The 27,699-nt window shown below is 42.8% G+C and overlaps 1 protein-coding gene across 1 annotated transcript in view; it reads right to left on the reverse strand.

Moving 5' to 3' along the window:
• Positions 1-389: 389 nt before the first annotated feature.
• The window catches only part of POLK (DNA polymerase kappa), an 85,198-nt gene continuing 57,888 nt past the window's right edge, over positions 390-27,699 (reverse strand). The window contains exons 12-15 of the mRNA XM_066602880.1: positions 25,777-25,948; positions 16,815-17,726; positions 4,683-4,734; positions 390-2,849 (exon numbers count right to left, since the gene is read on the reverse strand). Of these exons, the coding sequence (XP_066458977.1) occupies positions 2,765-2,849; positions 4,683-4,734; positions 16,815-17,726; positions 25,777-25,948 (1,221 nt within the window). The 3' untranslated portion in view covers positions 390-2,764. The remainder of the gene's footprint in view (positions 2,850-4,682; positions 4,735-16,814; positions 17,727-25,776; positions 25,949-27,699) is intronic.

A 27,699-nucleotide genomic window follows, 5' to 3' on the forward strand; every position in this document is an offset into this window, starting at 1 on the left:
TTGTCAGATGGATATCACCCTTAGGGTGCATTCAGACAACCGTATATAGGCCGGGTATTCACGCCCAGCCGATATACGGCGTCTCTCTCTGCAGGGGGAGGAGGCTGGAAGAGCCGGGAGCAGTGCTCTGAGCTCTCACCCCTCTCTGCCTCCTCTCCACCCCCTCTGCACTATTTGCAATGAGAGGAGGCGGAATGGGGGTGGGGCTAAGTTTCGGGAATTAGCTCTTCCCTGTCCCGCCTCTCATTGAAAATAGTGCAGGGGGGTGGAGAGGAGGCAGAGAGGGGGCGGGAGCTCAGAGCACGCCGAATATACATTTCAGTTCTCATGTATTGCTTTGCATCAGAAAACAGAAAAACAAAATCAACAAGATGATAATTATTGTCTATTTCTTTTTAATGTAAGGATAGCAAACAATACCATTGCAGTAAAACAAAAACTCACAATTGCTTTATTTTATAAATTAGAAACATAATAAATACACGGCATTAACAGTATACATAACACTTAAAAAAAAAAAAAAAGAATGTGACTGGCACTATTAATGGTCGCACACTTATGTAGACCATGATCCCATAAACACAGAAAGTGTGCAAAAGATGGCAAAAATACATACAAAAAAAAAAAACAACAAAAACACACAAAAAAATACTAAGAACAGCATAATTATGGGTTCAAAAGTATACATGACATTTACTGTAAATTTATCTATGGAAGTCTGGATTTGGTTATCAAAGGGGTACCTTGTTAAGTGCACTGTAAAAAACTAAGACAAAGCTCAATCTTTGAGCTAAGATGTATAACCTACAAGAGTATTATAAAATACACACATGATTATAATCAGAGGCTATAAACATCATATGAACAGAACCTGTTTAAAGTGACCCTCTGGTTTCAGGACAAAATTTCGGTCCCAGGACTGAAGAGTAGTGCATTACTGTCTGTTCCTTACTGCTGATATCCCTCTGATGTGCTAGTTTGGAATCTTATTTTTTTTTTTTTGCTGTTCAAGATGGCAGCAGCAATCTACTAATACACTCTGTACTGCTCTCCGATTGGCCATAACTGATCACATGAGCAATGCCGGCCAATCAGAGAGCAGGTATAGTGCATTGGTAGACTAAAAATGCACTGTGAAGATAAGTTAGTCTGAAGATTGCATCATCCATCATCCATTTTATAGGACTCAGAACCAGCAGATTAAAGGGGCATTGGCCCAGAAGACCAACAGCGAGCAGCATAGCAGCCTTCTTCTGTCGCAGGACATGATTTTGTCCCAAAACAGGAGGGACATTAAATGGATGCCTGTGACAGATATTGTACGATGGCTTCAGCCAAAACGTCCTAAAAAACAAACAAATCCGCCTCCGGATTCCACAGCAAGTACTGCCCATAACATGCTTTTGAAAAAAAATCACTTTTTCCTCAATTGCGATCTTCCACTTGCAGAGGGAAAAAAAAAATAGCAGCATCTATTTTTGCGCATATAGCTTTCATTGAAATCAATGGAAGCTGTCTGATCTGCGGGAAAAGCAGAGGTTTAAAAAAATAATCTGTACTGCCCATGTCCAATGGCTCAGAAAGGCAGGTACAAGCGAATGCCGGGTGGGCACAGGGTTGTGCGTAATCTGACCCGCCTGTGGACAGCTGGCCCTGGTTACAACTGCTAAGACCTTTACTAAAAGACCATGTAAGTATTTTGGCTATATCAATAATATTTTGGTTTCTAGAAACCTTGCAAGTGTCCACTGCTTTTTCAGTATTTTAACAATGTTCCAAAAATATCTGCATTTTAAAAAAACATAAGTTCGTAAAAATATATTAAATGCAAAGCTTAGATAAATAATGTTTTCCATGCAGCCAGTCAAGAATTTATCATCATCATCATCATCATTTATTAGACCTATGAACAAATCTAAGAGGGATGAAACCTCAAACAGTTCCAGAGATAAGAGAAGTTTCGTGGGTCAGATGCAGCAGATGCCACTTCAAAATCTATGTGAACAAAGCAAGAAAAGGGGAAATCCAGTTAAGACAATATCTTATGAGCACTACCACATTTGGAAGCTGCACGGTACTACTGAAACCAGACCCTTCCTCAGTTTAGATGGCCCAATACTTCACCTTTTGTGCGATTGAAGAATGACTTTGTATTTTATTCATATAAGATTTTGGTGAACCCAAATCGCAAGTTAACTTTTGTCTCCTCTTCTGACTTTGTACACCCCTTCCAAAGAAAATCAAGTGCTATAAAATAATTCAACTCTGGTCTGGGAACTATTGCCATAGCCAAAAGTTGCATGTACAAATCTTAATTAAATAAGCAATATCAAAGTCTTAAAATATTTCACAATTAAAAGGTATATAGAAAAGAAAATCCAAATAAATATTCATTATAGGGTGTGGGTATCAGGAGATTGGACTGGTTTATGGTGGCCGCGTCCAAAGTTTCTACGTATCAATAGAAATAAAAGACTTCATCATTTCATCTGTGTTCAACATTTTTGTTCGAACTGCTGTGCTAAACAATGTGTACTCCATTACAGTCTTCTAGATCACAGAAGAGACTTGTGATTGTCCTTGACTACACAGATACAAACCAATATTAGCAACAAAACGGCTCTTGCAATCTTAGCCGTCACCAGTGCGACCGCCTCGTCCTGAGGTAGGCAAGCCATTTGTTTAGTCAATATAGCGGAAGGTGGATGTTAACTTAAGCACTGTGCTGAAAGATGGCCCATTCTTTCATAGGAATCGTAAAATATTACTTAAAAAAGGCATCAATGGTAAGAACGGAGCGCTTTACTTTTGCTTTCTTAGAAGCCGGGTTCTGCTGTGTTGTTCCTGGTCTGTTGGAAAGAAAAATAAATAAAACGTGACTAAATAATAGATTATAATGGCATTTATAGCAATCTCACAACATCTGCTGTCCATTAAAATGTATTCAAGGAGTTGTCTAAACAGGAGACAACTTACCTTTCTTTTGACGGCTCCACCAATATAGTTTACTGAAACCCCCCCCCCCCACCACCTGGCATGGCGAAAGGAATCCAACGATTCAGCAACAATAATGGACAGAGAGAATGTAGTACAACACAGCACCATGCCAAGTCACATCAGAGCAAAGCCACTAATGGGATTAATATGCCATAATAATGGACAATCCTTTTAAACCCTTTCCGTGCTGGGGTTTTGGAACAGTTTTCACACAAATCCAAATAAAACCTGAATTATGATAGACTAACTGACTTATATAATTTCTAACATGATTTTATGATTCTAAGAGTGGACACCTGGCACATTGTGAAGATGCCACCTAGCACTTTACACTCATGGGCACCTTCATACAATCTTGCATTTGTAAAAAGTGTAGCTAAAAGCACTACCCAAGAACAGGCCTCTACACACAGCGATAAAGGCCCCGATCACACGCAGATGTTTTTTGCTCAGTTTCTGTGTTGCTATAGCTTTACGTTCGAAATTAATGAGCGGCATGTGTTGCAGATTTTTCTGCATTGTGCGAAAAAAATGCAGTGACATGCCAATTTTTGACGTGGAATCTGTGTTGGAAAATCCAAAAGACATCAATGGTAAGTAAGGAGTTTATCCATATGCGGATCTGTGTCACCTTCAAATACAAATCCGCTGCAGATATCTGTGCCATTTGACCACAGGAACAAGGTCTAAAATTAAGGACTAGTTACATGTTTTTTTCAATCCTTATGTGCCTAGCCCTCCAATATATACACGTCAGCTAGTGTTACCGTGGCTAGTTATTCCCTTCTTTCTGAAGCTCCTGGCCTCCTTCTCCCCTGATGGTCATGTGATCTCAGTTCTGACCAGCTCAGATCTGCTTGGGTTTATGTATTCAGTTTCTAGTCAGCATTTCTTCTGTGTGATAATATAACATGGAGTGTACTACACAAGCTCTTCAGAGTGGGACATAGACACCCCTATCACATTAACTGGCGATGATCACACAGCTCCTGTCATACAGTTATAATACAGGAGATCACAGCTCCTCCTCCTGACTCTATACTCCTGGTTTGCAGCTTATTTAGATTTTAAAAAACAATGTAATGGCAGCGTTTTCCTTGCAGCAGAGATGGTACAGTTTCCAGCTACTTATGTAATGCTGTGCTGATGCATCATGCGAGTGATGTGAAAGTAAAAATCTCAGCATCAAGATGGTGCGTGATAATCATCAGATAGGAGGCTAAACCACATGGAATACAGTGATTATTTATATATATATATATATATATATATATATATATATATATATATATATATATATATATATATATATATATATATATATATATATATATATATATATACACACATACATACATACATAATCTGTATGTGCATGTGGCATATATGAGCTCTATACATCTTACATTTTTAAGTAACCGCTGTGACATAGTACATCATTAATGTACAGCACCTACACTATTCCGCAGCACGCTGCTTATTCACATTGTACGAGAACAGGTGCATTACCCAAATATTGCGTACTACGTTAGGGCTGCATGTCCACAGACAGATTTGAATTGCGGAATTCGAGAATAAGAAGAATAGTTGATATATCACATTCCTTGGGTGATTGGAGGCTGCACAGGGGGAGAGGACCGTCGCAGACTCGGTTCTTGCTCAAGTCTAATAATGCAGAGACCTACCGTTTACTTCGTGCGTTGGGTTTATTTCCAGCAATCCCCCGGACTGTGATCCCTGGTAATAAGAAAAGGGAATGTATGGTAAATATCTAAGGACATCTGACCGTGCGCACCAGATCCTAATAAACCACAGAACAAACAAGTGGGAGATAAAAGTAAAATATATCAGATATGGTTGTGAAGGTGACTCTACACCAACAGCGTTCTGCGTAAGGATATATGGTGCAACCTGTTTCTTTTACACACAGAACACGGAGCTGTGCAAACACTCTAAGAAATCCACAAGGGGAATTAGCTGGACATTTGACATCCCGCCTGCCCTTCATGTCGATTATGAGAGCGGCCAAAAGTGGATCATCATTCATCGATCAACCAACTTGCACCAGATAGGGCCCGTCTGACGGCAGACGACTGAAACACTGGAGATGGAGGAATGAATATTTACTCCTGTCCATTTGAGATGAAGTGCTGCCATTCCTGGATTGCCTTCTGCGGCGCGACATTAAATTAGAAAAATGCAACAGAAAAAGTCAGTGGTTTTTGTCTATTCTGCACCTGCATCATAATAACCCCCCAACAGTCACGTTAAAATTGGACAAACTCTCCCCAAAACGTCACTTTTTTTTATTGTAGATTTTGAATTTATGGCTCGCGTGAATGTATTTGACGTGAAATTGATGGGCGACAGCGATTTAGCTGCTAAGAAAAAATTACGGCAATATCGCAGCTTTGTCCCTGCGATTTTTTTTTGCAAAAATTGTGCATCGCAACGCTGCTGTCTGTGATAAAATCGCGCAATAAACTTATTTTACCACAAGAAGGTTAAGCCCTACCGCAAAACTAAGCCCTAGCTGCACTCAAAAAAATGGATGGTTCATCCAGTGCTGCATTGATTGGTTAAGCTGCAGCTGAAGTAGCAATTAAACAGTTAGCGCTTTGTGAAGGGGGGATTTATGATTTGGCTGAGCCGTGGCATTGACTTGCCTGGTGAAAAAGGCCCCTTTTGCATTACGTTCAGAAGATCCCTATAATCCTTTTTCAATGAAAAGGAGAACTAAGTCACAACAAAGAGGAGAGACACAAATTCCTTAAGCCCCATTTGAACAGGACGACCCCCGCTTCCGTGCGCCTGCACAGTAGCTAGCGGAGCTGTCACGCTCACAGAGCGACCAGCATGGGGGCGGGGCAGTGCAGGAGATTTCTCCCCTCTCGCTCCCCCCGCCTTTCTCCATTCACATAACACAGCTGCCGTTCGCTACTGAGCGGCGGCTGTTTAAGCTGAACGATGAGCTTCACTGCTGATCTTTCATGCTGCATAAACGATGAGCGATGAAGCTCATCGCTGATCGTGCAGTTTAAACAGTGGCTGTTCAGTAGTGAACGGCGGCTGTGTTATGTGAATGGAGAGGGGCAGGGGAGCGAGAGGAGAGAAATATCCTGCACTGTCCTGCCCCCCTGCTGGCCGCCCCGTGAACCAGCCTGCTTTGCTAGCTCCCGTGCAGGAGCAACGCACGGGAGCGCAGACACACAGGGATGAGTGTCGGGCATCGTTTGCCCGACACTCGTCCTGTGTAAATGGGGCTTTAGACTGTGTTCACATTTACATCATAGAAGTATAATTAGCAGCATACAGAGCTGGTCTTAGCATCAAAAGATGGACACTACAATGGAATCACAACGGCTCCATTGTAAGTTAACGAGCGTCAGTGACTTCATTCAGATGACGGCTCTGGCAGAGCTTCGTAGCTACTATTGTAAATAGAAGCCATATCACAAGTGCTGCTGATGGGACCCCAAGTCTGTCAGCAAAATGTGGGTCCCCTGACCTTTGATCTGCCTAGTAAGTTTGCCTCACTGTGCTGCGCCCATGCAAAGACCGAATATGCAGGTATATAGCTCTCATTATTCCGCTATTCCGGCATATGGGTATTACAAAAACAGCCAAACATTCTGCATTGGGTCCTATACTCCTAATATGTAGTATTCAATGGAACATGCGGCCATTTTTTTTTTGAGAGAGTGGTCTGATTTAAAAAAGAAAAATTATATTTAAAAAAAAAAAAAAATTATATATATATCCCCTGTACTACTGTATTTTGATCTGCAATGCATTGGCATTGCATTTGGGATTAGTGTGATGCATGAAGCATAAATCAACACAAAAGTTAAGTAACTTTGCAAAGTTCATTCTGAGTCTAGTAACAAAAGAATTCTGCATTAAACATGAATGAGGAAGAACATGATGTAACTCAAGGTCAGCAAAAGGAAAGCAAAGTGCAGTATTTATAAAGGTATTGAACCTTTTATGCAGATTAGATCTGCGGAATGCAGTAAATTGCACAAAATGTTCTTTTTAGAGGTTTATAGGTGATAAATCAGTTTTAAGAAAACATTAAAATCTGTATTTTTCCATAATCTTCCGGCCAAATTTATCTCACATGGTTCACAGACAGAAACTTAAAATAATTTCTCTGCAAACAAAAGGATCGTCACTAAAAAGCGACTGCTGCAAAAATTATTACACAACCCAGCACCCCCAATTTACATTTAGGGAAGATGCTGAATGATTGTGACAACAGGTCATTAAATAGAAAGGTAGCGCTTTAAATCAATGCAGTCTTCCCGGCTTTGAGCATAAGTCATCCCTGCGCTAATTTCTCATGGGTATAGAATAAATCCGAAGTGTCAATTCTTACAGTGCAGGCATGCAATTTACTTTATGACGCATGGGGGATGATGGACTGCTGGATAGGAGGAAATCTTCTTGGGTTGCTGGCACTTAAACAGGGGGGGGGGGGATGAGCATTACGGACACGCACTAGAGATGAGCAATGCTTCAAACCTATATATCATTTTTTTCAAGTTTCACACATGTGGGGGTCAAAACCTGCACATTTGGTAAAATAAACCTCTCTAGTTCTGCACAACTACCACTTAAATGGGAGGAGTTGCCGTCACCACTGGGCGGCTGAGATGTGGCCACAGTTGGCTAAAAAGTGCACCAACATTGTCCTATACTGCAAAAGGGTGCAATTTTCAATCTGCTTGTTAATGGGTGCATAGCTCTGCAAGCACAACTGCCGCTTTCCTGCAAAATCGTGTAGTCATTAAAGTGGTTTTATGCCGTACACCACTAAGGCCAGTGATTGGCTGTAGTGGTCACTAGGCTGGCCAGGAGGACCGGAGCTATGGTGCTGAAACGGGAAGGAACACAACATTTGCTACCTTTAGGAAAGAAAAAGGTTGAATTCTGACAATCCATGTAAAGGGATTTTCTAGGATTATACTACAGATTACCTATTCTCAGAATACGTAATCAATAGTTGATCAGCAGGGGTGCGCTTCTCAGGTTCCTCACTGATCAGCTAATTGAAGCGCTCTCAGTGCTTAGGCGAGTGCCACAACCTCTTCTCACGCATGTTATGTCACCTTCATTACATAGCCTGAGAGCAGCTCAGTCCCATTCAAGTGAATGGGACTGAGCTGCAATACTAGACACAGCCACTATGCAATGTGCAGCGTTGTGCCCGGTGTGGACTGAAGTGACTGCACTGCTCAAGGGAGAGCTGCTGTCTCTTTAATTGGTTGATCATTGGGGTACATAAATAGTGTAGTCCCGGAAAAACTCTTTAACCCCTTAACGACCAGCCCATAGTGTTTTTACGTCCTCCCGAAGTGGGCTCTATTCTCTGAGGACGTAAAAACATGCTTCCTGCAGAGAATAGTGCCCCTCGGGCTGTGGACGTGACAGCTCCATGCTGTCGGTGTCCGCAGGTAGCTGACAGGATGGAGCTGTCATCCCGGGCTGTTCGGAGCCCCCCCCCGGCATTGCGATCGGCGCTATGCAATGGATAGCGCCGATCGCAAAAAAAGTAAATAAAAGTACATAAAAGTTAAAGATTCAGCTGCTCTGATGGATCGGATCCATCGGAGCAGCTGAAATTACTCACCGAGGTCTGGCACGCTGCTCCCCGCTCTCCTACCGCTCCGGGGCCCGAAGCCGGTCTTCTGCGCATGCGCGCCAGGCGGCATTACGTCAGCTGCATGCGCAGAAGGCCCGGCGGCGCGGGAGATTTAAAATCTCCTGGCTCCCGGCTCCTGTAGGTAGCCGGGAGGCAGGAGATGTCAGCGGGGACTGCGGTGAGCGGTCCCCGGTACCGCGATCGCCGTTATCCAATGGTTAGCGGCGATCGCGAAAAAGTTAAAAAAAAGTTTTAAAAAAGTCAGTTTCACCTCCCCTCATGGATCCGATCCATGAGGGGAGGTGAAAATACTCACCCCCAGTCCTCAGCGGTGTCCCGATGTCCCGGGACCCGAACCCCCGTCTGCGCATGCGCGCCCGATGATTGACATCGGGCGCGTGAACAGACGGGCTCGAGCCCCGGGAAATTTAAAATCCCTCTGCTCCTGGCTGCCATGTGTAGCTAGGAGCAGAGAGATTATACCGGGGACATGATCACTGACATCCAATGGATGACAGTGATCATGTAAAGTGAGAAAAAAGTGTAAAAAAGTTTAAAAAAAAAAAAGTAAAAAAAAGTTTTTAAAAGTTTAAAAAGCGTACGTTTCATCTCCCCTCATGGATCATATCCGTGAGGGAGGATGAAAGTACGTACCTAAGGCCCCCAGATTTATCCGCGGACCTTACCACAGCTTCTGCACACGCGCCCGTCGCCAAAATGGCGGGCGCATGCGCAAAAGCTGTGGATTGCCAGGATAATTTAAATTCTCCCTGCTCCTGGCTACAAAACGTAGCCAAGAGCATGGAGATTTAATGGGGGTCCGCGGTGAGCGGTTCCTGGTCACGTGTTCGCCATTATCCAATAATGGTGATCACGTAAAAGTAAAAAAAAAAATTTGAAGTTTCATCTCCCCTCACTGATGCGATCGGTGAGAGGAGATGAATCTTTTTACCGGAGGCCTGTGTATTTGAATCCCGACGCGATCTTCCTCCGTGGACCTTCCAGGATTCTGCACATGCGATTGCCGGCAAAAAGCCGGACACATGCGCAGGAGTCAGGGAGCCCAGGAAATGTAAAATCTCCTTGCTCCCAGCGACCAACGGTCACAGAGAGCCTGGAGCAGTGACCAGGGGCCTCGTTGAGCGGTCCCCGGTCACGTGATAAAAAGGTAGCGATCTACCTTAGGCCGGTCTCACATGACCGGATAGGAATGACGGATTCCGCATGCGTCTGATCCGTGGTAATACGCAGATCAATCGCATTGGATTACACAATTCCGCTCACATTAGCGGGTCGGAATTGCGTAATCCACTCGCAGAAAAGAGAACGCAGCAGGTTCTATTTTACTGCGGATATCGGCAACATAGAGCCCATTGTGCTCCATGGTCGCGGATATACCCGCAGTCCATACGCAACTACATTGTATACGGGCTGCGGGTACCCGCGTCATCGCTAAGCGATGGTGCGGGAAATACAAACAAAGGTGTACTGTGCATGACCGCCTGTGTGAGTACGCAGTTATGCGCAGTACATTACGCAGCCGTACGCAGGGTCACAGCCGGGCTCACAGATGGGATCCGCTGTGGGCCTCCGCAAGCGGATTCCGCCTGCACCCGCGTGAGCCCGGCGTTATTCAGACCGCTACCTGTGATATGTATTTTACAAGAAGCCCCGGGAACGCTCGCTTTCCTGCAGTTCCAGGAGCACCTTGTTGAGCGCCTTCTGTGTGAGACCACCGCACCTCATCAAGCTTACGGAGACTCACGGAACGCCACTTTTTACACCCCATACCCGCCACTGAGGTCATGAAATACCCCCAAAAAGCATGAGAGGAGGGGGGGGGGGGGATACCCGGTTTTATTGCCCCATGGGCCCATTCCAACCAGCCTCCGTAATTACCCCTGTCTTCGGAAATACTACACAGTTCACATTTTTACTTTTATCTAAGATTTGCGAACGCCAAAAAGGGCGCGGAGGGGGAGGGGGGGAATTTTTAGGGAGTCAATCTTTATTCTGTACAAATAAGCAATGGGGCCTGGAATTTATTCAGTTGTGCCCTAAAATCCAACAGGTGTTCCGTCCTTTATAGGCCTTGCCATGCGTCCTGTAAGTAGATTAGGGCCACAATGGGTATGTTTCTGAACTCGGGACAAACGGGGGTATCCATTTTGGGGTGAACGTCTTCATTCCTATGTGCACTGTACAAAAAAACTGTTTTTAAATTGAAAAAATTGCCAAAAAAATTGAAAATCATAACTTTTTCCTTCTGCTTTGCTTAGATTCATTCAAATACTGTGGGGTCAAAATACGCAGTACACCCCTAGATGAATTCGTTAGGGGGTCTAGTTTTCAAAATGGGGTCATTTGAGGGGGTTCTTTATAGTTTTGGCCGCTCAATGGCTCTATAAGTGGGCAATGGGGCCTGAAATTTATTCAGTGGTACCCTGAAATCCAACGGGTATTCCTTTCATTGTAGGCCTAGCCATGGGTCCTGTAAGTCTATTAGGGCCACAATGGGTATGTTTCTGAACACGGGACAAACAGGGGTATCCATTTTGGGGTGAAAGCCTTCATTTATATGTGTGCTGTACAAAAAAAACTGTTTTTAAATTGACACAATAGCCCAAAAAATGAAAATCCTATTTTTTTCCTTTTGCTTTGCTTAAATTTATTCAAAAACTGTGGGGTCAAAATATGCAGTACATCCCTAGATAAATTCGTTAAGGGGTCTAGTTTTCAAAATGGGGTCATTTGTGGGGGTTCTATATGGTTTTGGGCGCTCAAGAACTCTACAAGTGGGCAATGGGGCCTAAAAGGACTTCAAGCAAAATCTATGTTCTGAAAGCCACCGATTACTCCTTTTATTTTGGGCCCCGTTGTGCATGCGGACATAAGATTAGGGCCACAATGGGTATATTTCTGAAAACAGCACAAACAGGGGTATCCATTTTGGGGTGTAAGTCTTCCTTCATATGTGTGCTGTACAAAAAAAGCTGTTTTTAAAATGACAGAATTGCCAAAAAAACAAAAATCCAAATGTTTTCCTTTTGCTTTGCTTGAATTTATTCAAAAACTGTGGGGTCAAAATGCGCAGTACACCCCTAGATAAATTCGTTAAGGAGTCTAGTTTTCAAAATGGGGTCATTTGTGGGGGTTCTCTATGGTTTTGGGCGCTCAAGAACTCTACAAGTGGGCAATGGGGCCTAAAAGGACTTCAAGCAAAATTTGTGTTCCGAAAGCCACCGGTCGCTCCTTTCATTTTGGGCTCCGTTGTGTATCCAGACATAAGATTAGGGCCACAATGGGTATGTCTCTGAACACGGGACAAACAGGGGTATCCATTTTTGGGTGCAAGTCTTCCTTCATATGTGTGCTGTACAAAAAAAGCTGTTTTTAAAATGACAGAATTGCCGAAAAAACGAAAATCACAATTTTTTCCTTTTGCTTGGTTTGAATTCATTCAAAAACTGTGGGGTCAAAATATGCAGTACACCCCTAGATAAATTCCTTAAGGGGTCTAGTTTTCAAAATGGGGTCATTTGTGGGGGTTTTCTATGGTTTTGGGCGCTCAAGAACTCTACATGTGTGCTATGGGGCCTAAAAGGACTTCAAGCAAAATTTCTGTTTTGAAAGACACTGACTACTCCTTTCATTTTGGGCCCCGTTGTGGACTCAGATATAACAATAGGGCCACAATGGGTATATTTCTGAACACAGGAGAAATAGGGGTATCCATTTTGGGGTGTAAATCCTGATTTTCATGTAAACTATAGGAAAAAAATATGTCTTTAAAATGACAGATTTGCAAAAATATGAAATTTTACTTTTTCTCCTCTAAATTGAATTAATTCCTGAAAAAAAACTGTGGGGTCAAAATACTCATGACACCCCTCAGTGAATATATTAAGGGGTGTAGTTTTTAAAATGAGGTCATTTGGGGGGGTATCTATTATTCTGACACTCATGAGCCTTTCCAATATCGGCTTGGTATAGGAAAACAAAGTGTTCCTCAAAATGCTAAAAAGTAATGTTAAATTTGTACGTCTCCTAAATAGTTTAAAAAAAACGAAAGTTTTTCCAATGTGCGCCCAAAATAAAGTAAACGGGTGGAAATATAAATCTTAGCAAAAATTTCTATATTATGTTTGCACATATTTAAGATATTGCAGTTGGAAATGTGAAAAAATGACGATTTTTTCAAAATTTTCCCAATTTTGGCGCTTTTAATAAATAAACACAATTTCTATCGGTCTATTTTTTCCGCCTAAATGAAGCACAACATGTGGCGAAAAAACAATGTCAGAATCGCTTGGATATGCAAAACCTTTCTGGTGTTTTTCCATGTTAAAGTGACACATGTCAGATTTGCAAAATTTGGCCTGGTCATTAAGGCGCAAACAGGCTTGGTCACTAAGGGGTTAAATAAAGGGAGTGTCAGCAATTTTGACCATGTAAAACCTTTCACAATGCTAGGGAGCAGCTATGGAGAGGTTGTTAAACATACCTTTGGCCATGCTCTTGAGTGACCACTGTAGTGTCCAGCCAGGAGACTTCTACAGCTGTCAATCAATATAGGACCGCTCAATGCAGAGACCAAAGTGCACGTCAGCGTGTGGAACTACTTTTGGGGCACTTGCGGGAACAGTGTGTGCTGCAATAGAAATTTGTTTTCTCACTGCTGTTAATAAAAGCGTGGCCAAATGCTTGTTTAAACGCCTCTCCATGGCTCCCGCCTAGTTTTGGTTGGTCAAAACTGCTGACAAATTCCCTTTAACAATCAATTCCAAAACCAAGCCGACTGGGCCTTACCTAAAGCAATGAAAGTGCATGCCGTTGCCCCTTCATCATACTGAAGGGTGAATGACCACTGCTATATGCTAAAGGAGGTAGCTGACAGCTTGGAGCAGTCATCGGTGGCCCCAGTGTGCGATACCCAGTCATGTGATCATCATTATCCAATGGATAACGGCGATCATGTAAAAGAAAAAAAGTTAAAGTTTCATCTCCCCTCACGGATTCAAACAATCCCCGGCCCCCTCTACCTCCATTCACTGAGCGATTATTGTTCCTGTGTAAAAGCATAAGAACAATCATCACTGGGTCGAACCTGTGGGGCAACCTGTGCCCAACAGGGCATCCTGTATAAAAGGACCCTTTGTGTATAAAAGGACCCTTTGTTTATAAAAGGTTCAAAATAACCCTTGTTTACCTCTAGAAGGCATTCACATTTGCAATACAAGACAATATCTTATGCGCTTTTGATGCAGCAGACTGGCATTGTGTAATATGACGTAATTTGATCAAAATGCAATACTAAAAGTGCTCGCTGCTTGATAGATTGAACAGGGCAAATGACGGACCAGCTGGCACAAAGAAACAGGCTTTCATATAACACAAGTTATTTATCCACTAATGCCAATTCTATATGGCTACACAAAGTATACAATACTCTGTGCATATAATGCCCAGTAGGACAATGCACATGCAACGCACAGTGAGAATAACTTTATCCCAAGCGCGATTGCTGACTATAAAAGTTGCTAGCTCTGCAGTAAACCTCCAGCAGCCAGTAAAAGTTTTATTTAATGAGAAAAGTCCTGGCAGGAGTTGTTATTTTTCCACAGGACTTTTGTCTATGCTGGGCACCGTGCCATGCTTACAGATTGTGCGCCTAATGGCTCATCCACCTAGAACAGGAAGGTGCAGCCAAAGGTCAGTGGCCGTTCCTGAGAAATTCAGGATCTGTTCACACCGCCTATTATTGCTGTGACTGTTGATTGTTGGGAAGGCAAAAACCATGAATAATACACGTGTAATATGGGCCAGAGAGATTATATGGAAGCTAATGGATTACAGAAGCATGTACATTATAAAACATTAATAATACCACAGCAGAACATTGAAAGCAAATCAATATTTGGCCCATAATACATTGCTGTGTAGGATCTACTACGGTAGCTTCTTGGTCAAGAGTTCCTTGTACTGCACCTAGACTAGGAGAACCAAGTCCCCAATCTACACAATCAGTGGGGTAATTGTTCAGAGCACATTGCCGTCTCAGGAAAATGATGATTTTAGTATGCGGCTCCCCATCTCATTTTTAGAGAGGTACAGTTTTCAGGAAGGTTTGAAGAGCACGACAAGCAGTTCAAGGTGATGACTTGGCCTCCAAATCCCCCAGATCTCAATCCAATTGAGCATGTGTGGGCTGTCCACCTCGCAATTGACATGGCTAAAGGGAATTGCTAGTAACGTGTTGATGCCAGAGACTTAACTCCTTCACACCCCAGGATGTACATATATGACCTATGAGCGCAGGGTTAATATGGCACGGGCTCAAAGGCCGAGCCCGCTCCATACAAGGCCGATGTTAACTGTCTTAGACAACGGACAACCGGCCAAAACAGCTAAGATCGGAGCTCATGATGAACCTTTAAATGCCACTGTCAATTTTGAGAGCAGCATTTAAATGGCTCATCAATGCACCCCCCCCCCCCCCTTAGCCTATCAAGACATGCCGCAAGCCTGCAAAAATACCATATACTGCGATACTGAAGTATTGTAGTTTATGACATAAGCAATCAAGTTCAAGCTCCCCTTCTTCCAGGAGATTAAAAAACAAATTTAAAAAACTTTATTTACTTTGTTACTGCAAAAAAATAAAGATAACTAAAAGCTTATAATAAAAAAAAAGTTAAAATCAAAACAAACCAAACAAAAAAAAAGCACCAAAACATATCTAGTATGGCTGTGCCTGTAAAAGTCTGATCAAAATAACACATTATTTACTCCTATGGTGAATGTCATCAGAAGAAAAAAAATACACAATGCCAGAATGGTGCTTTTTTAAGTCACCCCATCTCCAAAGTAGAAAATGTACTAAAAAGCGATCAAAAAGCTGTATGTATTCTAAAAGTACGAACAGAAGGCACAGGTCGCCCCACCAAAAAAAAAAATATATTAAATAAAAAAAAGTTATGGCAGTCAGAAGATGGCAGATCAAAAGATATATTTTTAAAAGATTTTTTTTTTAAAGCAGCGCAGCAAAAACACAAAAACAAACAAAAAAAAATCTACTATATTGTCATAATTGTACTGACACAGAATAAAATTTTCATTTTTGCTACAATGTGTACACCATGAAAACAAGACCCTCTCTATATGATGCGTTAACTTTTTTAAAATTTCATTTCACTCCATTTAGAAGGGTTTTTTTAGAGCTTTTCATTATACTATTACATAGCACTATTGAAAAAGACAACTTGTTCCACAGAAAATCAAGCCCGCAGACAGCTATGTCGAAAGAACAACACGAGTTATGATTTTTTGAAAGAGAAGAGAAAACCAAAATGAAAAAAAAAAAAAAATTAGAAAACACAAAAACGGCAGCAACATTAAAGAATTAATGTTATGGCTGATCAGTGTATGTTTAAAGTAGAAAAAACATGGCTGACCAAAGTAGGGCAACAGAAAAACCCTGCCAGCTGCCAACTTATTTAATAACGGTTACTACATTGTTTCCCCAAAGATAAGACCCTGTCTTATATTAATATTTTGCCCCAAAAGAGGCACTGGGTCTTATTTTTGGGTGATGTCTTATTATACTTACCTAGCAGGGTCAGTCCAGGTCCCTCCAGCTGCTCTTTGGAGCTCCGACACACTGAGCTACGGCATTGATTGGCCAATTCATAAATCCCGCTTCCACAATGCGATGGCTGTGATTGGCTTATCGAGCACTGCATTGATTGGTTCTTCAACCACTGCTTAGCCAATCACAGCCATCGCATTGGTTCATCAAGCACTGCATTAATTGGCTGAGCAGCGCTCAAGAGCCAATCAGAGCCATCGCTTCCTGGAGGTGGGATTTATGAATCCCGTAACCAGGGAGTGATCTTCTGTGGGTGAACGAGGACTGCAGGATGCACGGTGGAGCTCCGAACAACAGCAGGAGGACCTGGACCGAGCCTGCTAGGTAAGTATTCCTTTTCTATTTTAATGCAATGCAGCTAGGACTTATATTTCAAGCTTCCCTGAAAAATCAGGGCAGTGCTTATTTTCAGGGTAGGTCTTATTTTTGAGGAACAGGATAGCACTTCAACTAGTAAGTAAATATGTTATAATTGGTAATAAAGTAGTGCTTTTTTACTAGATCTATAAAATGTAATGTATTTACCATTCTGAAGACCATTTTTGGTTGGTTCCCGGTTGGCAGTATGTTCTTTGAGCTCTTCTAGAATCCCTTTATTGAGACACACATCAACATGTCTATTAAACACGGTGAGGTCGGAGGTATCTTGCTGTGTGTTGCACACTGGGCAGATGAATACGGTTTCCCCTTGACACACTGGTGAACTTGGTGGCATTGCAGCTCTACTCTGAGGGTTTTTAATGCCTACATCACTTTCTAGCCCATGATTTTCCATAGGTTTCTTACTAATAATCTGATCTTGGCGGGGACCCATTTGTTCGTCTTGGTCATGGATTGCACATGTTGTGTTTTTCTCAATGACAAAGTCATCCAAGTCATCCGATGGTGCAGCATTCACCATTCTGTTTTTAAGGTTTTTTATATGGACATCTTTCTCAAGGCGATCAGAAAATCCTTCATGACTTGTTTTTGCTTCATCATTGTTTGCCGCAAGCACATTTTCACATTTGCTCATTGTTTCAATATTATCAGAAGAAGGGGATTTACTCAAACATCGGTCAATATGCTTATTAAACGCCCCCAGATCCCAATCACTTTGTTTCATCATGCATATAGGACACGTGAAATCAGGTTCTTGGCAAATCTGGTCCACCTCAGTTATGTCCTTCTGCTGTTCACATGGAACACGTGTCACATTCTGCTCGATACTCGCAACTGCGTTGCTTGTAGACCCTCGTTCCAGTTCTAGTTCTCTTGCTGCACGTTTCTGATTGAAGAAACTTCCTCTCTGTGGGGCTGGAGCCAAAGTTGTTTGGCCAGATCTGTCTGCCGTTTCTGAGTTTTTAGCCTTTGTTACTTTGCCTATACACAGGAAACTAGTGATGCATTTCTGATATTTTTTGTCATCTTCAGATAGAAATCCGGAAAGTCGTACACCTTTAAATAACCACATAGAATGAGGCAAGTTAGAGAAATGCTGATGATCAGCACTGGAAAGAAAAACATGACTACTTCCGATATCAAAAAAAGGCAGAAGGTCTTTAACACCCAACATGTCAACATGTAAAACACAGAAAATAAAACAGAACCGCACCAAATAATGCAGAGTTTGGGCATACGGAGCAAGCATAGAGAACAAACCTACCTACATAAGCCATGGCAAGAAAAGACGGATCACATCTGGTCACCCAGTACACTCGTCGTCCCTCGTTAAGAAAAGGTGGTCTGCAAGTCCTGAGATAAAGTACTCTACCCCTCAGTTTCTTAACTTTTTAAAAACAGTTTTTTTTAGGATCAATAAAATCCATGAGTGGAACAAAAACAAACGTAACATTTGGCAATAAAGAAAAAAAAAAACTTCAACAATACCTAATCGCCTCCGGATAGGATATGCCCATGCTTTGGCTTATGTAAGCACATTTGCTTTACAGCTTTACCTCATGCATCAAAATCCAGCACTATTACGGTCCATTTCTCTTTTATTTACTCAGTAGAACAATATATTTGTCTAACTCATACGGCATTTTTAAAAACGTTTGTCACAGCTAAATTATATGGGCTAAAGCTTAGTTCTTGGTATCATATTAAAGCGCAGATTCTTAACTTAAAAATGTAACAAATGAATTAGCAGTGATTATGTGCCCATATACCCACATAACTGTCACAGCCAATCACTAACGTCAATGGTGTAGAGCACAAGACTGTAGTAGCTATTCACTGGCCTCAGCGGTCTCACACCATATACCGCTTGTACAAAAAAAGATAAAATAGGTCAGCACTTCCCAATAGAAATCTATAGCTGCACGTTAAACCACGGCTGCAACATACAATAGAAGCAGAAACCAAAAAGTGGCAACAGCACACAAAATACATTTACTATCAGAGGTATGCATACCTATAATAAATACTCTAACCACATTAAATAATGCAAGGTTCTTGGTATATAATTTGATCAAATCATATTGGCCCATCTACCAACGTCCAGGGGACCAAGCTTTCAGATGGGTCTCAATGCTAATACCAGGTGGTTTTATCTTAACCTGGGATGGGTACCTACCTATAAGAATACACCTCTCTTGGGACTAAGCCTACAAAAATATAGGCATGTATATTTCTAATAGCAAATATATTCAAATGTCCCTATGGATTTCTATTGGGAAGTGCTGACCTATTTTATCTTCTTTTCTACAAATGATGTGGGGTTGTGGCTGCCTCCACCTGGTCATGCACGCCCGCTGCCCATTTACCTACAGTCCCTCCTATTGGACCATTTAAATGGTATCCTACCGTCCATGGTTTTATTTGAAGGCTTAGTCCCAAGAGAGGTGCATTCTTAAAAAGGTAGGTACTCATCTTTCCCAGGTTAAGATTAGACCACCTGGTATTAGCATTAGGACCCATTTGAAAGCTTGGTCCCCTGGATGCTGGTAGATGGGCCAATATGGTTTGTTCAAATTATATACCAATAACCTTTGCCCCATACACCGTTGACACCAGCGATTAACTGCAGTTGCCACATGAGTACACCATCGCTATACTCAAGTAAACAAAGCCTGGCCGAGAGCACTGAAAGAAATCAGCGTTAAAGGGGGAATGCCAAGTTATAAAGTTATACCCTATCCAGGACAGGGAATAATTTAATGACCCGTGGGAGTGTGATTACTGGGTTGGAATCCCACTGGTCCCGAGAGGGGGTAGAGGGAAATCGGTCCCAAAGATCCCCGCATAAATGAAGCGGAGGTTGCGTATGCACAGCCTCTGTGTGGCACACGTGCAGAATATCTAGAACGCTTGGCATCTTTTGGCTCCTTAACCCCTTAATGACGTGGCCCCTTTTTTTTCCCCGTTTTCATTTTTTCCTCCCCACTTTAAAAAAAAATTGTAACTCCTTCATTTATCCATCGACGTCGCTGTATGAAGCCTTGTTTTTTGCGGGACGAGTTGTATTTTTCAATGGTGCTATTTAATGTACCATATAATGTACTGAAAAACTTAAAAAAAATTCTATGTGGAGTAAAATAAAACAAAAACAACATTTCGCCATCTTTCAGTGCATCTTGTTTCTACGACACACAAACTGCAACAAAAACTATATAACTTTATTCTATTGTATAGGTTTTTTTTACTGTACAACTTTTTTTCAAAGACTTAATTTTTTTCAATTATTTTCTACAGTCATCTTGTGCGCACAATAACTTTTTAATAATTTTGTCGACGTAGTTGTGCAAGGGCTCATTTTTTGCGGGATGTCCTGCAGTTTTCGTTAGTACCGATTCGGAATACGTACGACTTTTTGATCACTTTTTATTGGGTTTTTTTCTGGGAGACAGGGTACCTGAAAAAGTGCATTTTTGGCGTTCTATATATATATTTTTTTGGATGACGTTCACCGTGCAGGGTAAATAATGCGCTACTTTGATAGATAGGACTTCTACGGGTGCGGCGATATCAAATACATATTTTTTTTTATGATTAAACTTTTATTACTTTTTTTTTTTACAAAATCAATAAAACTTTATTGATCTTTTTTTAACTTTTCTTTTAACCCCTTAGTGACCAAGCCTGTTTACGCCTTAATGACCAGGCCAAATTTTGCAAATCTGACACGTGTCACTTTAGCATGGAAAAAGACCAGAAAGGTTTTGCATATCCAAGCGATTCTGACATTGTTTTTTCGCCACATATTGTACTTCATTTAGGTGGGAAAAAAAAGACCGATAGAATTTGTGTTTATTTATTAAAAGCGCCAAAATTGGGAAAATTTTGAAAAAAATCGTCATTTTTTCACATTTCCAACTGCAATATCTCAAATATGTGCAAACATAATATAGAAATGTTTGCTAAGATTTATATTTCCATCCGTTTACTTTATTTTGGGCGCACATTGGAAAAACTTTCGTTTTTTTTTTTAACCATTTAGGAGACGTACAAATGTAACATTACTTTTCAGCATTTTGAGGAACACTTTGTTTTCCTACACCAATCCAAGATTGGAAAGGCTCATAGGAGTCAAAATGATAGATACCCCCACAAGTGACCCCATTTTAAAAACTACACCCTTTAACGTATTCACTGAGGGGTGTCATGAGTATTTTAACCCCACAGTTTTTTTTCAGGAGTCAATGCAATTTAGAAGAGAAAAACAAAAATTTCATATTTTTGCAAATATGTCATTTTAAAGACAGGACTTTTTTCTATAGTACACATGAAAATTAGGATTTGCACCCCAGAATGGATACCCCTGTTTGTCCCGTGCTCAGAAACATACCTATTGTGGCCCTAATATTACGTTTGGATGCACAATGGGGCCCAAAATGAAAGGAGCAATCGGTGGCTTTCGGAACAGAAATTTTGCTTGAAGGAGATTTAGGCCCCATTGCCCACTTGTAGAGCCATTGAGTGACCAAAACTATGGAGAACGCCCACAAGTGACCCCATTTTGAAAAGTAGACCCCTTATCGAATTTATCTAGGGGTACGATGACTTTTTTGACTTCACAGTTTTTGAATGAATCTAAGCCAAGCCGAAGGAAAAAAATTACGATTTTCATTTTTTTGGTAATTCTGTCATTTTAAAAGCAGTTTTTTTGTACAGCACATATATGAATGAAGACTTGCACCCCAAAATGGATACCCCTGTTTCTCCCGTGCTCAGAAAAATACCCATTGTGGCCCTAATCATATGTCTGGATGCACAATGGGGCCCAAAATGAAAGGAGCAAGCGGTGGCTTTCGGAACAGAAATTTTGCTTGAAGGAGATTTAGTCCCCATTGCCCACTTGTAGAGCCATTGAGTGACCAAAACGATGGAGAACCCCCACAAGTGACCCTATTTTGAAAAGTAGACCCCCTAACGAATTTATCTAGGGGTATGATGACTTTTTTGACTTCACAGTTTTTGAACGAATCTAAGCCAAGCAGAAGGAAAAAATTATGATTTTCATTTTTTTGGCAATTGTGTCAATTTAAAAACAGTTTTTTTTGGAAAGTGTACATAGGAATGAAGACTTTCACCCCAAAATGGATACCCCCATTTGTCCCGTGTTCATAAACATACCCATTGTGGCCCTAATCTACTTAAAGGAAACATAGCTAGGCCTATAATGGAAGGAGCACCCGTTGGATTTCAGGGTACAACGGAATAAATTCCAGTCCCCATTGCCCACATGTAGAGCCATTGAGCGTCGAAAACGATAGAGAACCCCCACAAATGACCCCATTTTAAAAACTAGACCCCTTAACAAATTCATCTAGGGGTGTACTGCATATTTTGACCCCAAAGTATTTGAATGAATCTAAGCAAAGCAAAAGGAAAAAATTACGATTTTCATTTGTTTGGCAATTTTGTCAATTTAAAAACAGTTTTTTTTGTACAGTGTACATAGGAATGAAGACGTTCACCCCAAAATGGATACCCCTTTTTGTCCCGTGTTCAGAAACATACCCATTGTAGCCCTAATCTACTTACAGGACACATGGCTAGGCCCATAATGGAGGGAATGCCCGCTGGATTTCAGGGCGCAACTGAATAAATTCCAGGCCCCATTGCCCACTTATACGGAAAAAAATTTGACTTCCTAAAAATAATCCCCCCCCCCCCGCCATCCCCATTTTTTGGCATTCCCTAAATATTAGATAAAGGTAATAATATAAACTGCGTTTTATGTCCGAAGACAGGGATAATTACGGAGGCTGGTTGGGTTGGGCACATGGGGCAAGAAAACCGGGTATCCCCCCCCCCTCCTCTCATGTATTTTGGGGGGTATTTCGTAACCTCAGCGGCGGGGATGGGGTGTAGAAAGTGGCGCTGTGAGGCTTTGTAATCTTGCTGCAGTGCAGCGGTCTCACAGAGAAGGCGCTCAACAAGCTGCTCCTGGAACTGCAGGAAGGCGAACGTTCCCGGGGCTTCTTGTAAATTACGGATTACAGGTAGCGGTCTGAATAATGCTGGGCTCACGTAGCCGTAGGCGGAATCCGCTTGCCGAGGCCCGCAGCGGATTCCAGCTGTGAGCCCGGCTGTGATCCTGCGTACGGCCGCGTAATGTACTGCGCATAACTGCCTACTCACACAGGCGGTTTTTTGTTTGCATTTCCCGCGCCGTCGCTTAGAGATGACCCGGGTACCCGCAGCCCGTACACAATGTGTTTGTATATGGGCTGCGGGTATATCCGCGGTCATAGAGCACAATGGGCTCTAGGTCGCGGATATCCGCGGTAAAATATAGCATGCCGTGTTCTGTTTCTGCGAGTGGATTCCGTAATTCCGACCCGCTAATTGGGTGGAATTGTGTAATTCAATGCATGCGATTGATCCGTGGATTACCGCTGATCAAGCGCATGCAGAACCCGTAATTCCTCTCCGGTCATGTGTGACCGGCCTAATGTTAGTTCGCTACTTTATCACGTGACCGGGTACCGCTCAACGAGGTCTCCGGTCACTGCTCCAAGCACTCAGCGACCGTTGGTCGCTGGGAGCAAGGAGATTTAAAGTTTCCTGGGCTTCCCGGCTCCTGCGAATGTGTCCGGCATTTTGCCGGCGGGCGCATGCGCAGCAGCCGGAAGGGTCCATGGAGGATAATCGCATCTGGATTCAAATGTGGAAGCCTCCGAGAAGAGGTTTCATCTCCCCCAACCGATCGCATCTTTGAGGGGAGATGAAACTGCCACTTTTTAAAGAACTTTTACGTGATCGCCATTATGCATTGGATAACGGCGATCACGTGACCAGTAACCGCATACCGCGGCTCCCCGTGACATCTCCAGGCTCTTGGCTACCTTTTGTAGCCAGCAGCAGGGAGATTTTATATTTCTTGGGCAATATTTCACTTTCGCGCATGCGTCCGCCATCATGCTGACGGGCGCATGCGCCGAAGCTGGGGTAAGGTCCACGGATCAACATCCCACCAGGGAACAAATCCGGGACCTTGGGTACGTAATTTCATCCCCCCTTACGGATACGATCCATAAGGGGAGATGAAACTTTAACTTTTTAAACTTTTTTTTACTTTTAACTTTTTTTTTTTTTTTTTTTTACTTTTTAACTTTATATGATCACCGTTATCTGATGGATAACGGTGATCATATGACTGGAAACCGCATACAGCGGTCCCCAGTCATATCTCCCTGCACTCGGCTATCTGTGACAGCCGGGTGCAGGGAGATTTTGAATTTGCCGGGCTCGCCGGCTTCTGCGCATGCGCGCCGCATCGGCACATCGCAGAAGCCAGCGGGGGGTCCCGACACCGGCCGGAGGACATCGGCGGACCTGAGGTGAGTATTTTCACCTCCCCTCATGGATCTGATCCATGAGGGGAGGTGAAACTTTTCTTTTTTTACACTTTTTTTCACTTTTCCGCGATCGTCGTTATCCATTGTATAACGGCGATCGCGGTACCGGGGACCGCTCACCGCAGTCCCCGCTGACATCACCTGCCTCCCGGCTACCTACAGGAGCCGGGAGCCAGGAGATTTTAAGTCTCCCGCGCCGCCGGGCCTTCTGCGCATGCGGCTGACGTAATGCCGCCTGGCGTGCATGCGCAGAAGGACGGTTACGGCTATGCAATGGATAGCGCCGATCGCTAAAAAGTAAATAAAAGTGCAATAAAAGTTAAAGATTCAGCTGCTCCGATGGATCGGATCCATCGGAGCAGCTGAAATTACCCACCGAGGTCCGCCGCATGAATCCCCGCTGTCCCGATGCTCCGGGCGCCGTAACCGTCCTTCTGCGCATGCACGCCAGGCGGCATTACGTCAGCCGCATGCGCAGAAGGACGGTTACGGCGCCCGGAGCATCAGGACAGCGGGGATTCATGCGGCGGACCTCGGTGGGTAATTTCAGCTGCTCCAATGGATCCGATCCGTCGGAGCAGCTGAATCTTTAACTTTTATTGTACTTTTATTTACTTTTTAGCGATCGGCGCTATCCATTGCATAGCTCCGATCGCAATGCCGGGGGGGCTCCGAACAGCCCGGGATGACAGCTCCATGCTGTCGGCTACCTGCGGGCACAGACAGCATGGAGCTGTCACGTCCACAGCCCGAGGGGCATTATTCTCTGCAGGACACGTTTTTACGTCCTCAGAGAATAAAGCCCACTTCGGGAGGACGTAAAAACACTATGGGCTGGTCGTTAAGGGGTTAAGCCCCCTTGGGGGACTACACCGGATGCTTTGATCGCTCCTGCAGTATGACGTAATGCTATAGCATTAAGTCATACTGCATTCTGACAGGCAGCCCTATCAAGCCACCCTACGGGGATGGCTTGATAGGCAGTCTCTCAAGACAGCCCTGGGGCCTTTCAGAAGGCCCCCGGCAGCCATGCCACCTGCATGGCTCCCCTGATCTCACTGCGGGGGAGAATTGGCAGCGGCATTTAAAGGCTTAATAGCCGCGATCGGACGTACGGACAATTGCAGCTATTGCCCGCTAGTGTCAGCTGTAATAAACAGCTGACGCCCACACTGTATGAAGAGAGGTCGCCCCGCGACCTCTCTTCATACATACCCTGACGCTCCAGGACATAAATGTACGTCCTGGAGCGGGAAGGGGTTAAGCAGGAGACATATCAGGATTATGATGGGTGTTTTTTACTAAAAGAAGGGCAGGAGAGGACAGATAAGTACAGGTGGTGAGCCGCCCATTGGACGGTTTACCAGTAACTGGAATACCATGGGGAAGTGTGGAAAAGATGATGTTTCTGCATTGGAAGATCTGGTAAACATAATAATTGCCCCATGCCCAATCTTATATGATAAGTTTCTAATGCTAGAATCAGGTAACATAATTCCATTAAGGAAGTTCTTGTTAAAAATACTGCACACATCTTTACAATTCCCAACTCTCTATTTTGCAAGCCTAGCATATAACGCATTCCTAAATAAATAAACATGTAATGTGAGAATTCTTTATAGACAGTCGGTTACATTTTTAATATATATTCTAATCAATCTGTTCATCTTCAAGTAAGTTTTCATTAACTCCAGATTTACCCATCAGCCTGAGCCGCAGAGGTTCTGGTGAAGCCAAATCAATTTCTGCCTTGAGAATGTCCTTGGCAACAGAATAGATTTCCTCCTCTGTAGACACTACATAAGACATCGTTGATGCTCTGGTCTTAACTTCGAACTTAACATTTTTCAATTTCAGTGTAACAGTCCTGCCCTATAAAAGAGGAAGCAAAAAATCCAGTTATAACCCTATGAAGGCCCCAGTGTGTTGCTTTTGGCTGCAGAGTGAAAGTTCATATATAGTTTAGGAAGTTACAGCCATAATGGAAGCTGGGAGTTCCACCCATTGACTGAACTCTTATGGCTCCAAGCAGATGCCACAATATTATTACTTAGGTTTAATAAATGCTTAGAAAGTAAAAGCTTTTCAGCCTCAAAGTGCAAATCAGGAAATAAGTGGACGAGTAGGTCTATAAAACAAATGAAGGAAGAAGTGCAGAGACAAGTAAAATATAAACAAATTCCTGGAGGAGAAGCTAGGAAATATTCTTCATGTGTGGAAACAAAGATAGCCAACACTTTGAATAAATTAAGGAATTGGATGGGTGCTTGAACCAACTATTAAATGAGTGTACAGTGAGGTTTACGAGTCTATGTAACATAGTATGTAAGGCCGAATGAAGACAATGTCCATCTAGTTCAGCCTGTTTGTCCTCCTATGTTGTTGATCCAGAGGAAGGCAAAAAACCCCAAGAGGCAGGAGCCAATTAGCCCTTTTGGGGGAAAATTGCTTCCCGACTCCCTAATGGCAATCAGACTAATTCCCTGGATCGAAAGGGAAAAGGGGGTCAGCACTACCCATTGGAAATATATCCCAATTGGTGGATGGGCCAATGTAATTTGATCAAATTATATACTAAGAACCTTGCATTATTTAATGTGGTTAGATTATAGGTATGTATACCTCGGATAGTAAATTTATTTTGCGTGCTGTTGCCATTTTTGGTTTCTTCTTCTAATTCCCTGGATCAACCTCGAATAGTTCCTACCTGCCTGTATACCCAGATTAGCTAAGATTTATATCCTGTAATATCCTTCCCCTCCAAAAAGACATCAAGTCCCTTTTAAACTCCTCTATGGATTTTGCCATCACTACGTCCTTAGGCAGAGAGATCCACAGTCTCACTGCTCTTACAGTAAAGAACCCTTTTCTGTGTTGGTGATGAAACCTGCTTTCTTCTAGACGTAGCGGATGCCCTCTCGTTACTGTCGCAGTCCTAGGTATAAACAGATCATGGGAGAGATCCCTGTATTGTCCCCTCATTTAGTTATACATAGTTATTTGATCACCCCTTAGCTGTCTTTTTTCCAGGGTAAATAATTCCAATTTGGATAGCCTCTCTGGGTATTCCAGTCCCTTCATACCATGTATTAGTTTAGTTGCCCTCCTTTGAACCCCCTCCAGCACTGTATCATCACTTCTGGCCAGAAGTGTACGCAGTATTCCATGTGAGGTCTGACAAGTGCCTTATATAGTGGAAGTAAAATGTTCTTGTCCCTCGCCCCTATACCTCTTTCAATGCACCCAAAGACTTTATTAGCTTTTGCAGCAGCTGCCTGGCATTGGTTACTCCAGTTTAATCTACAATCCACTAGTACCCCCAGGTCTTTTTCCATATCACGTTTCCCTAGCAGTACCCCATTTAGTGTATATTGGTGACATCCGTGTCTCCTGCCCATGTGCATAACCTTACATTTATCAATATTGAACTTCATTTGCCATTTTCCTGCCCAAGCCCCCAGCTTATCTAGGTCTGTTTGTAGCCGCACATTGTCCTCCGTTGCATTGATTATCTTGTATAATTGTGTGTCATCTGCAAATAGATATTTTGCTGTGCAGCCCCTCTATCAGGTCGTTGATAAATATATTGAACAGAATAGGGCCTAATACTGAACCCTGTGGCA

Source organism: Eleutherodactylus coqui, chromosome 5, assembly GCF_035609145.1.
Source record: "Eleutherodactylus coqui strain aEleCoq1 chromosome 5, aEleCoq1.hap1, whole genome shotgun sequence".
NCBI lineage: Eukaryota > Metazoa > Chordata > Amphibia > Anura > Eleutherodactylidae > Eleutherodactylus > Eleutherodactylus coqui.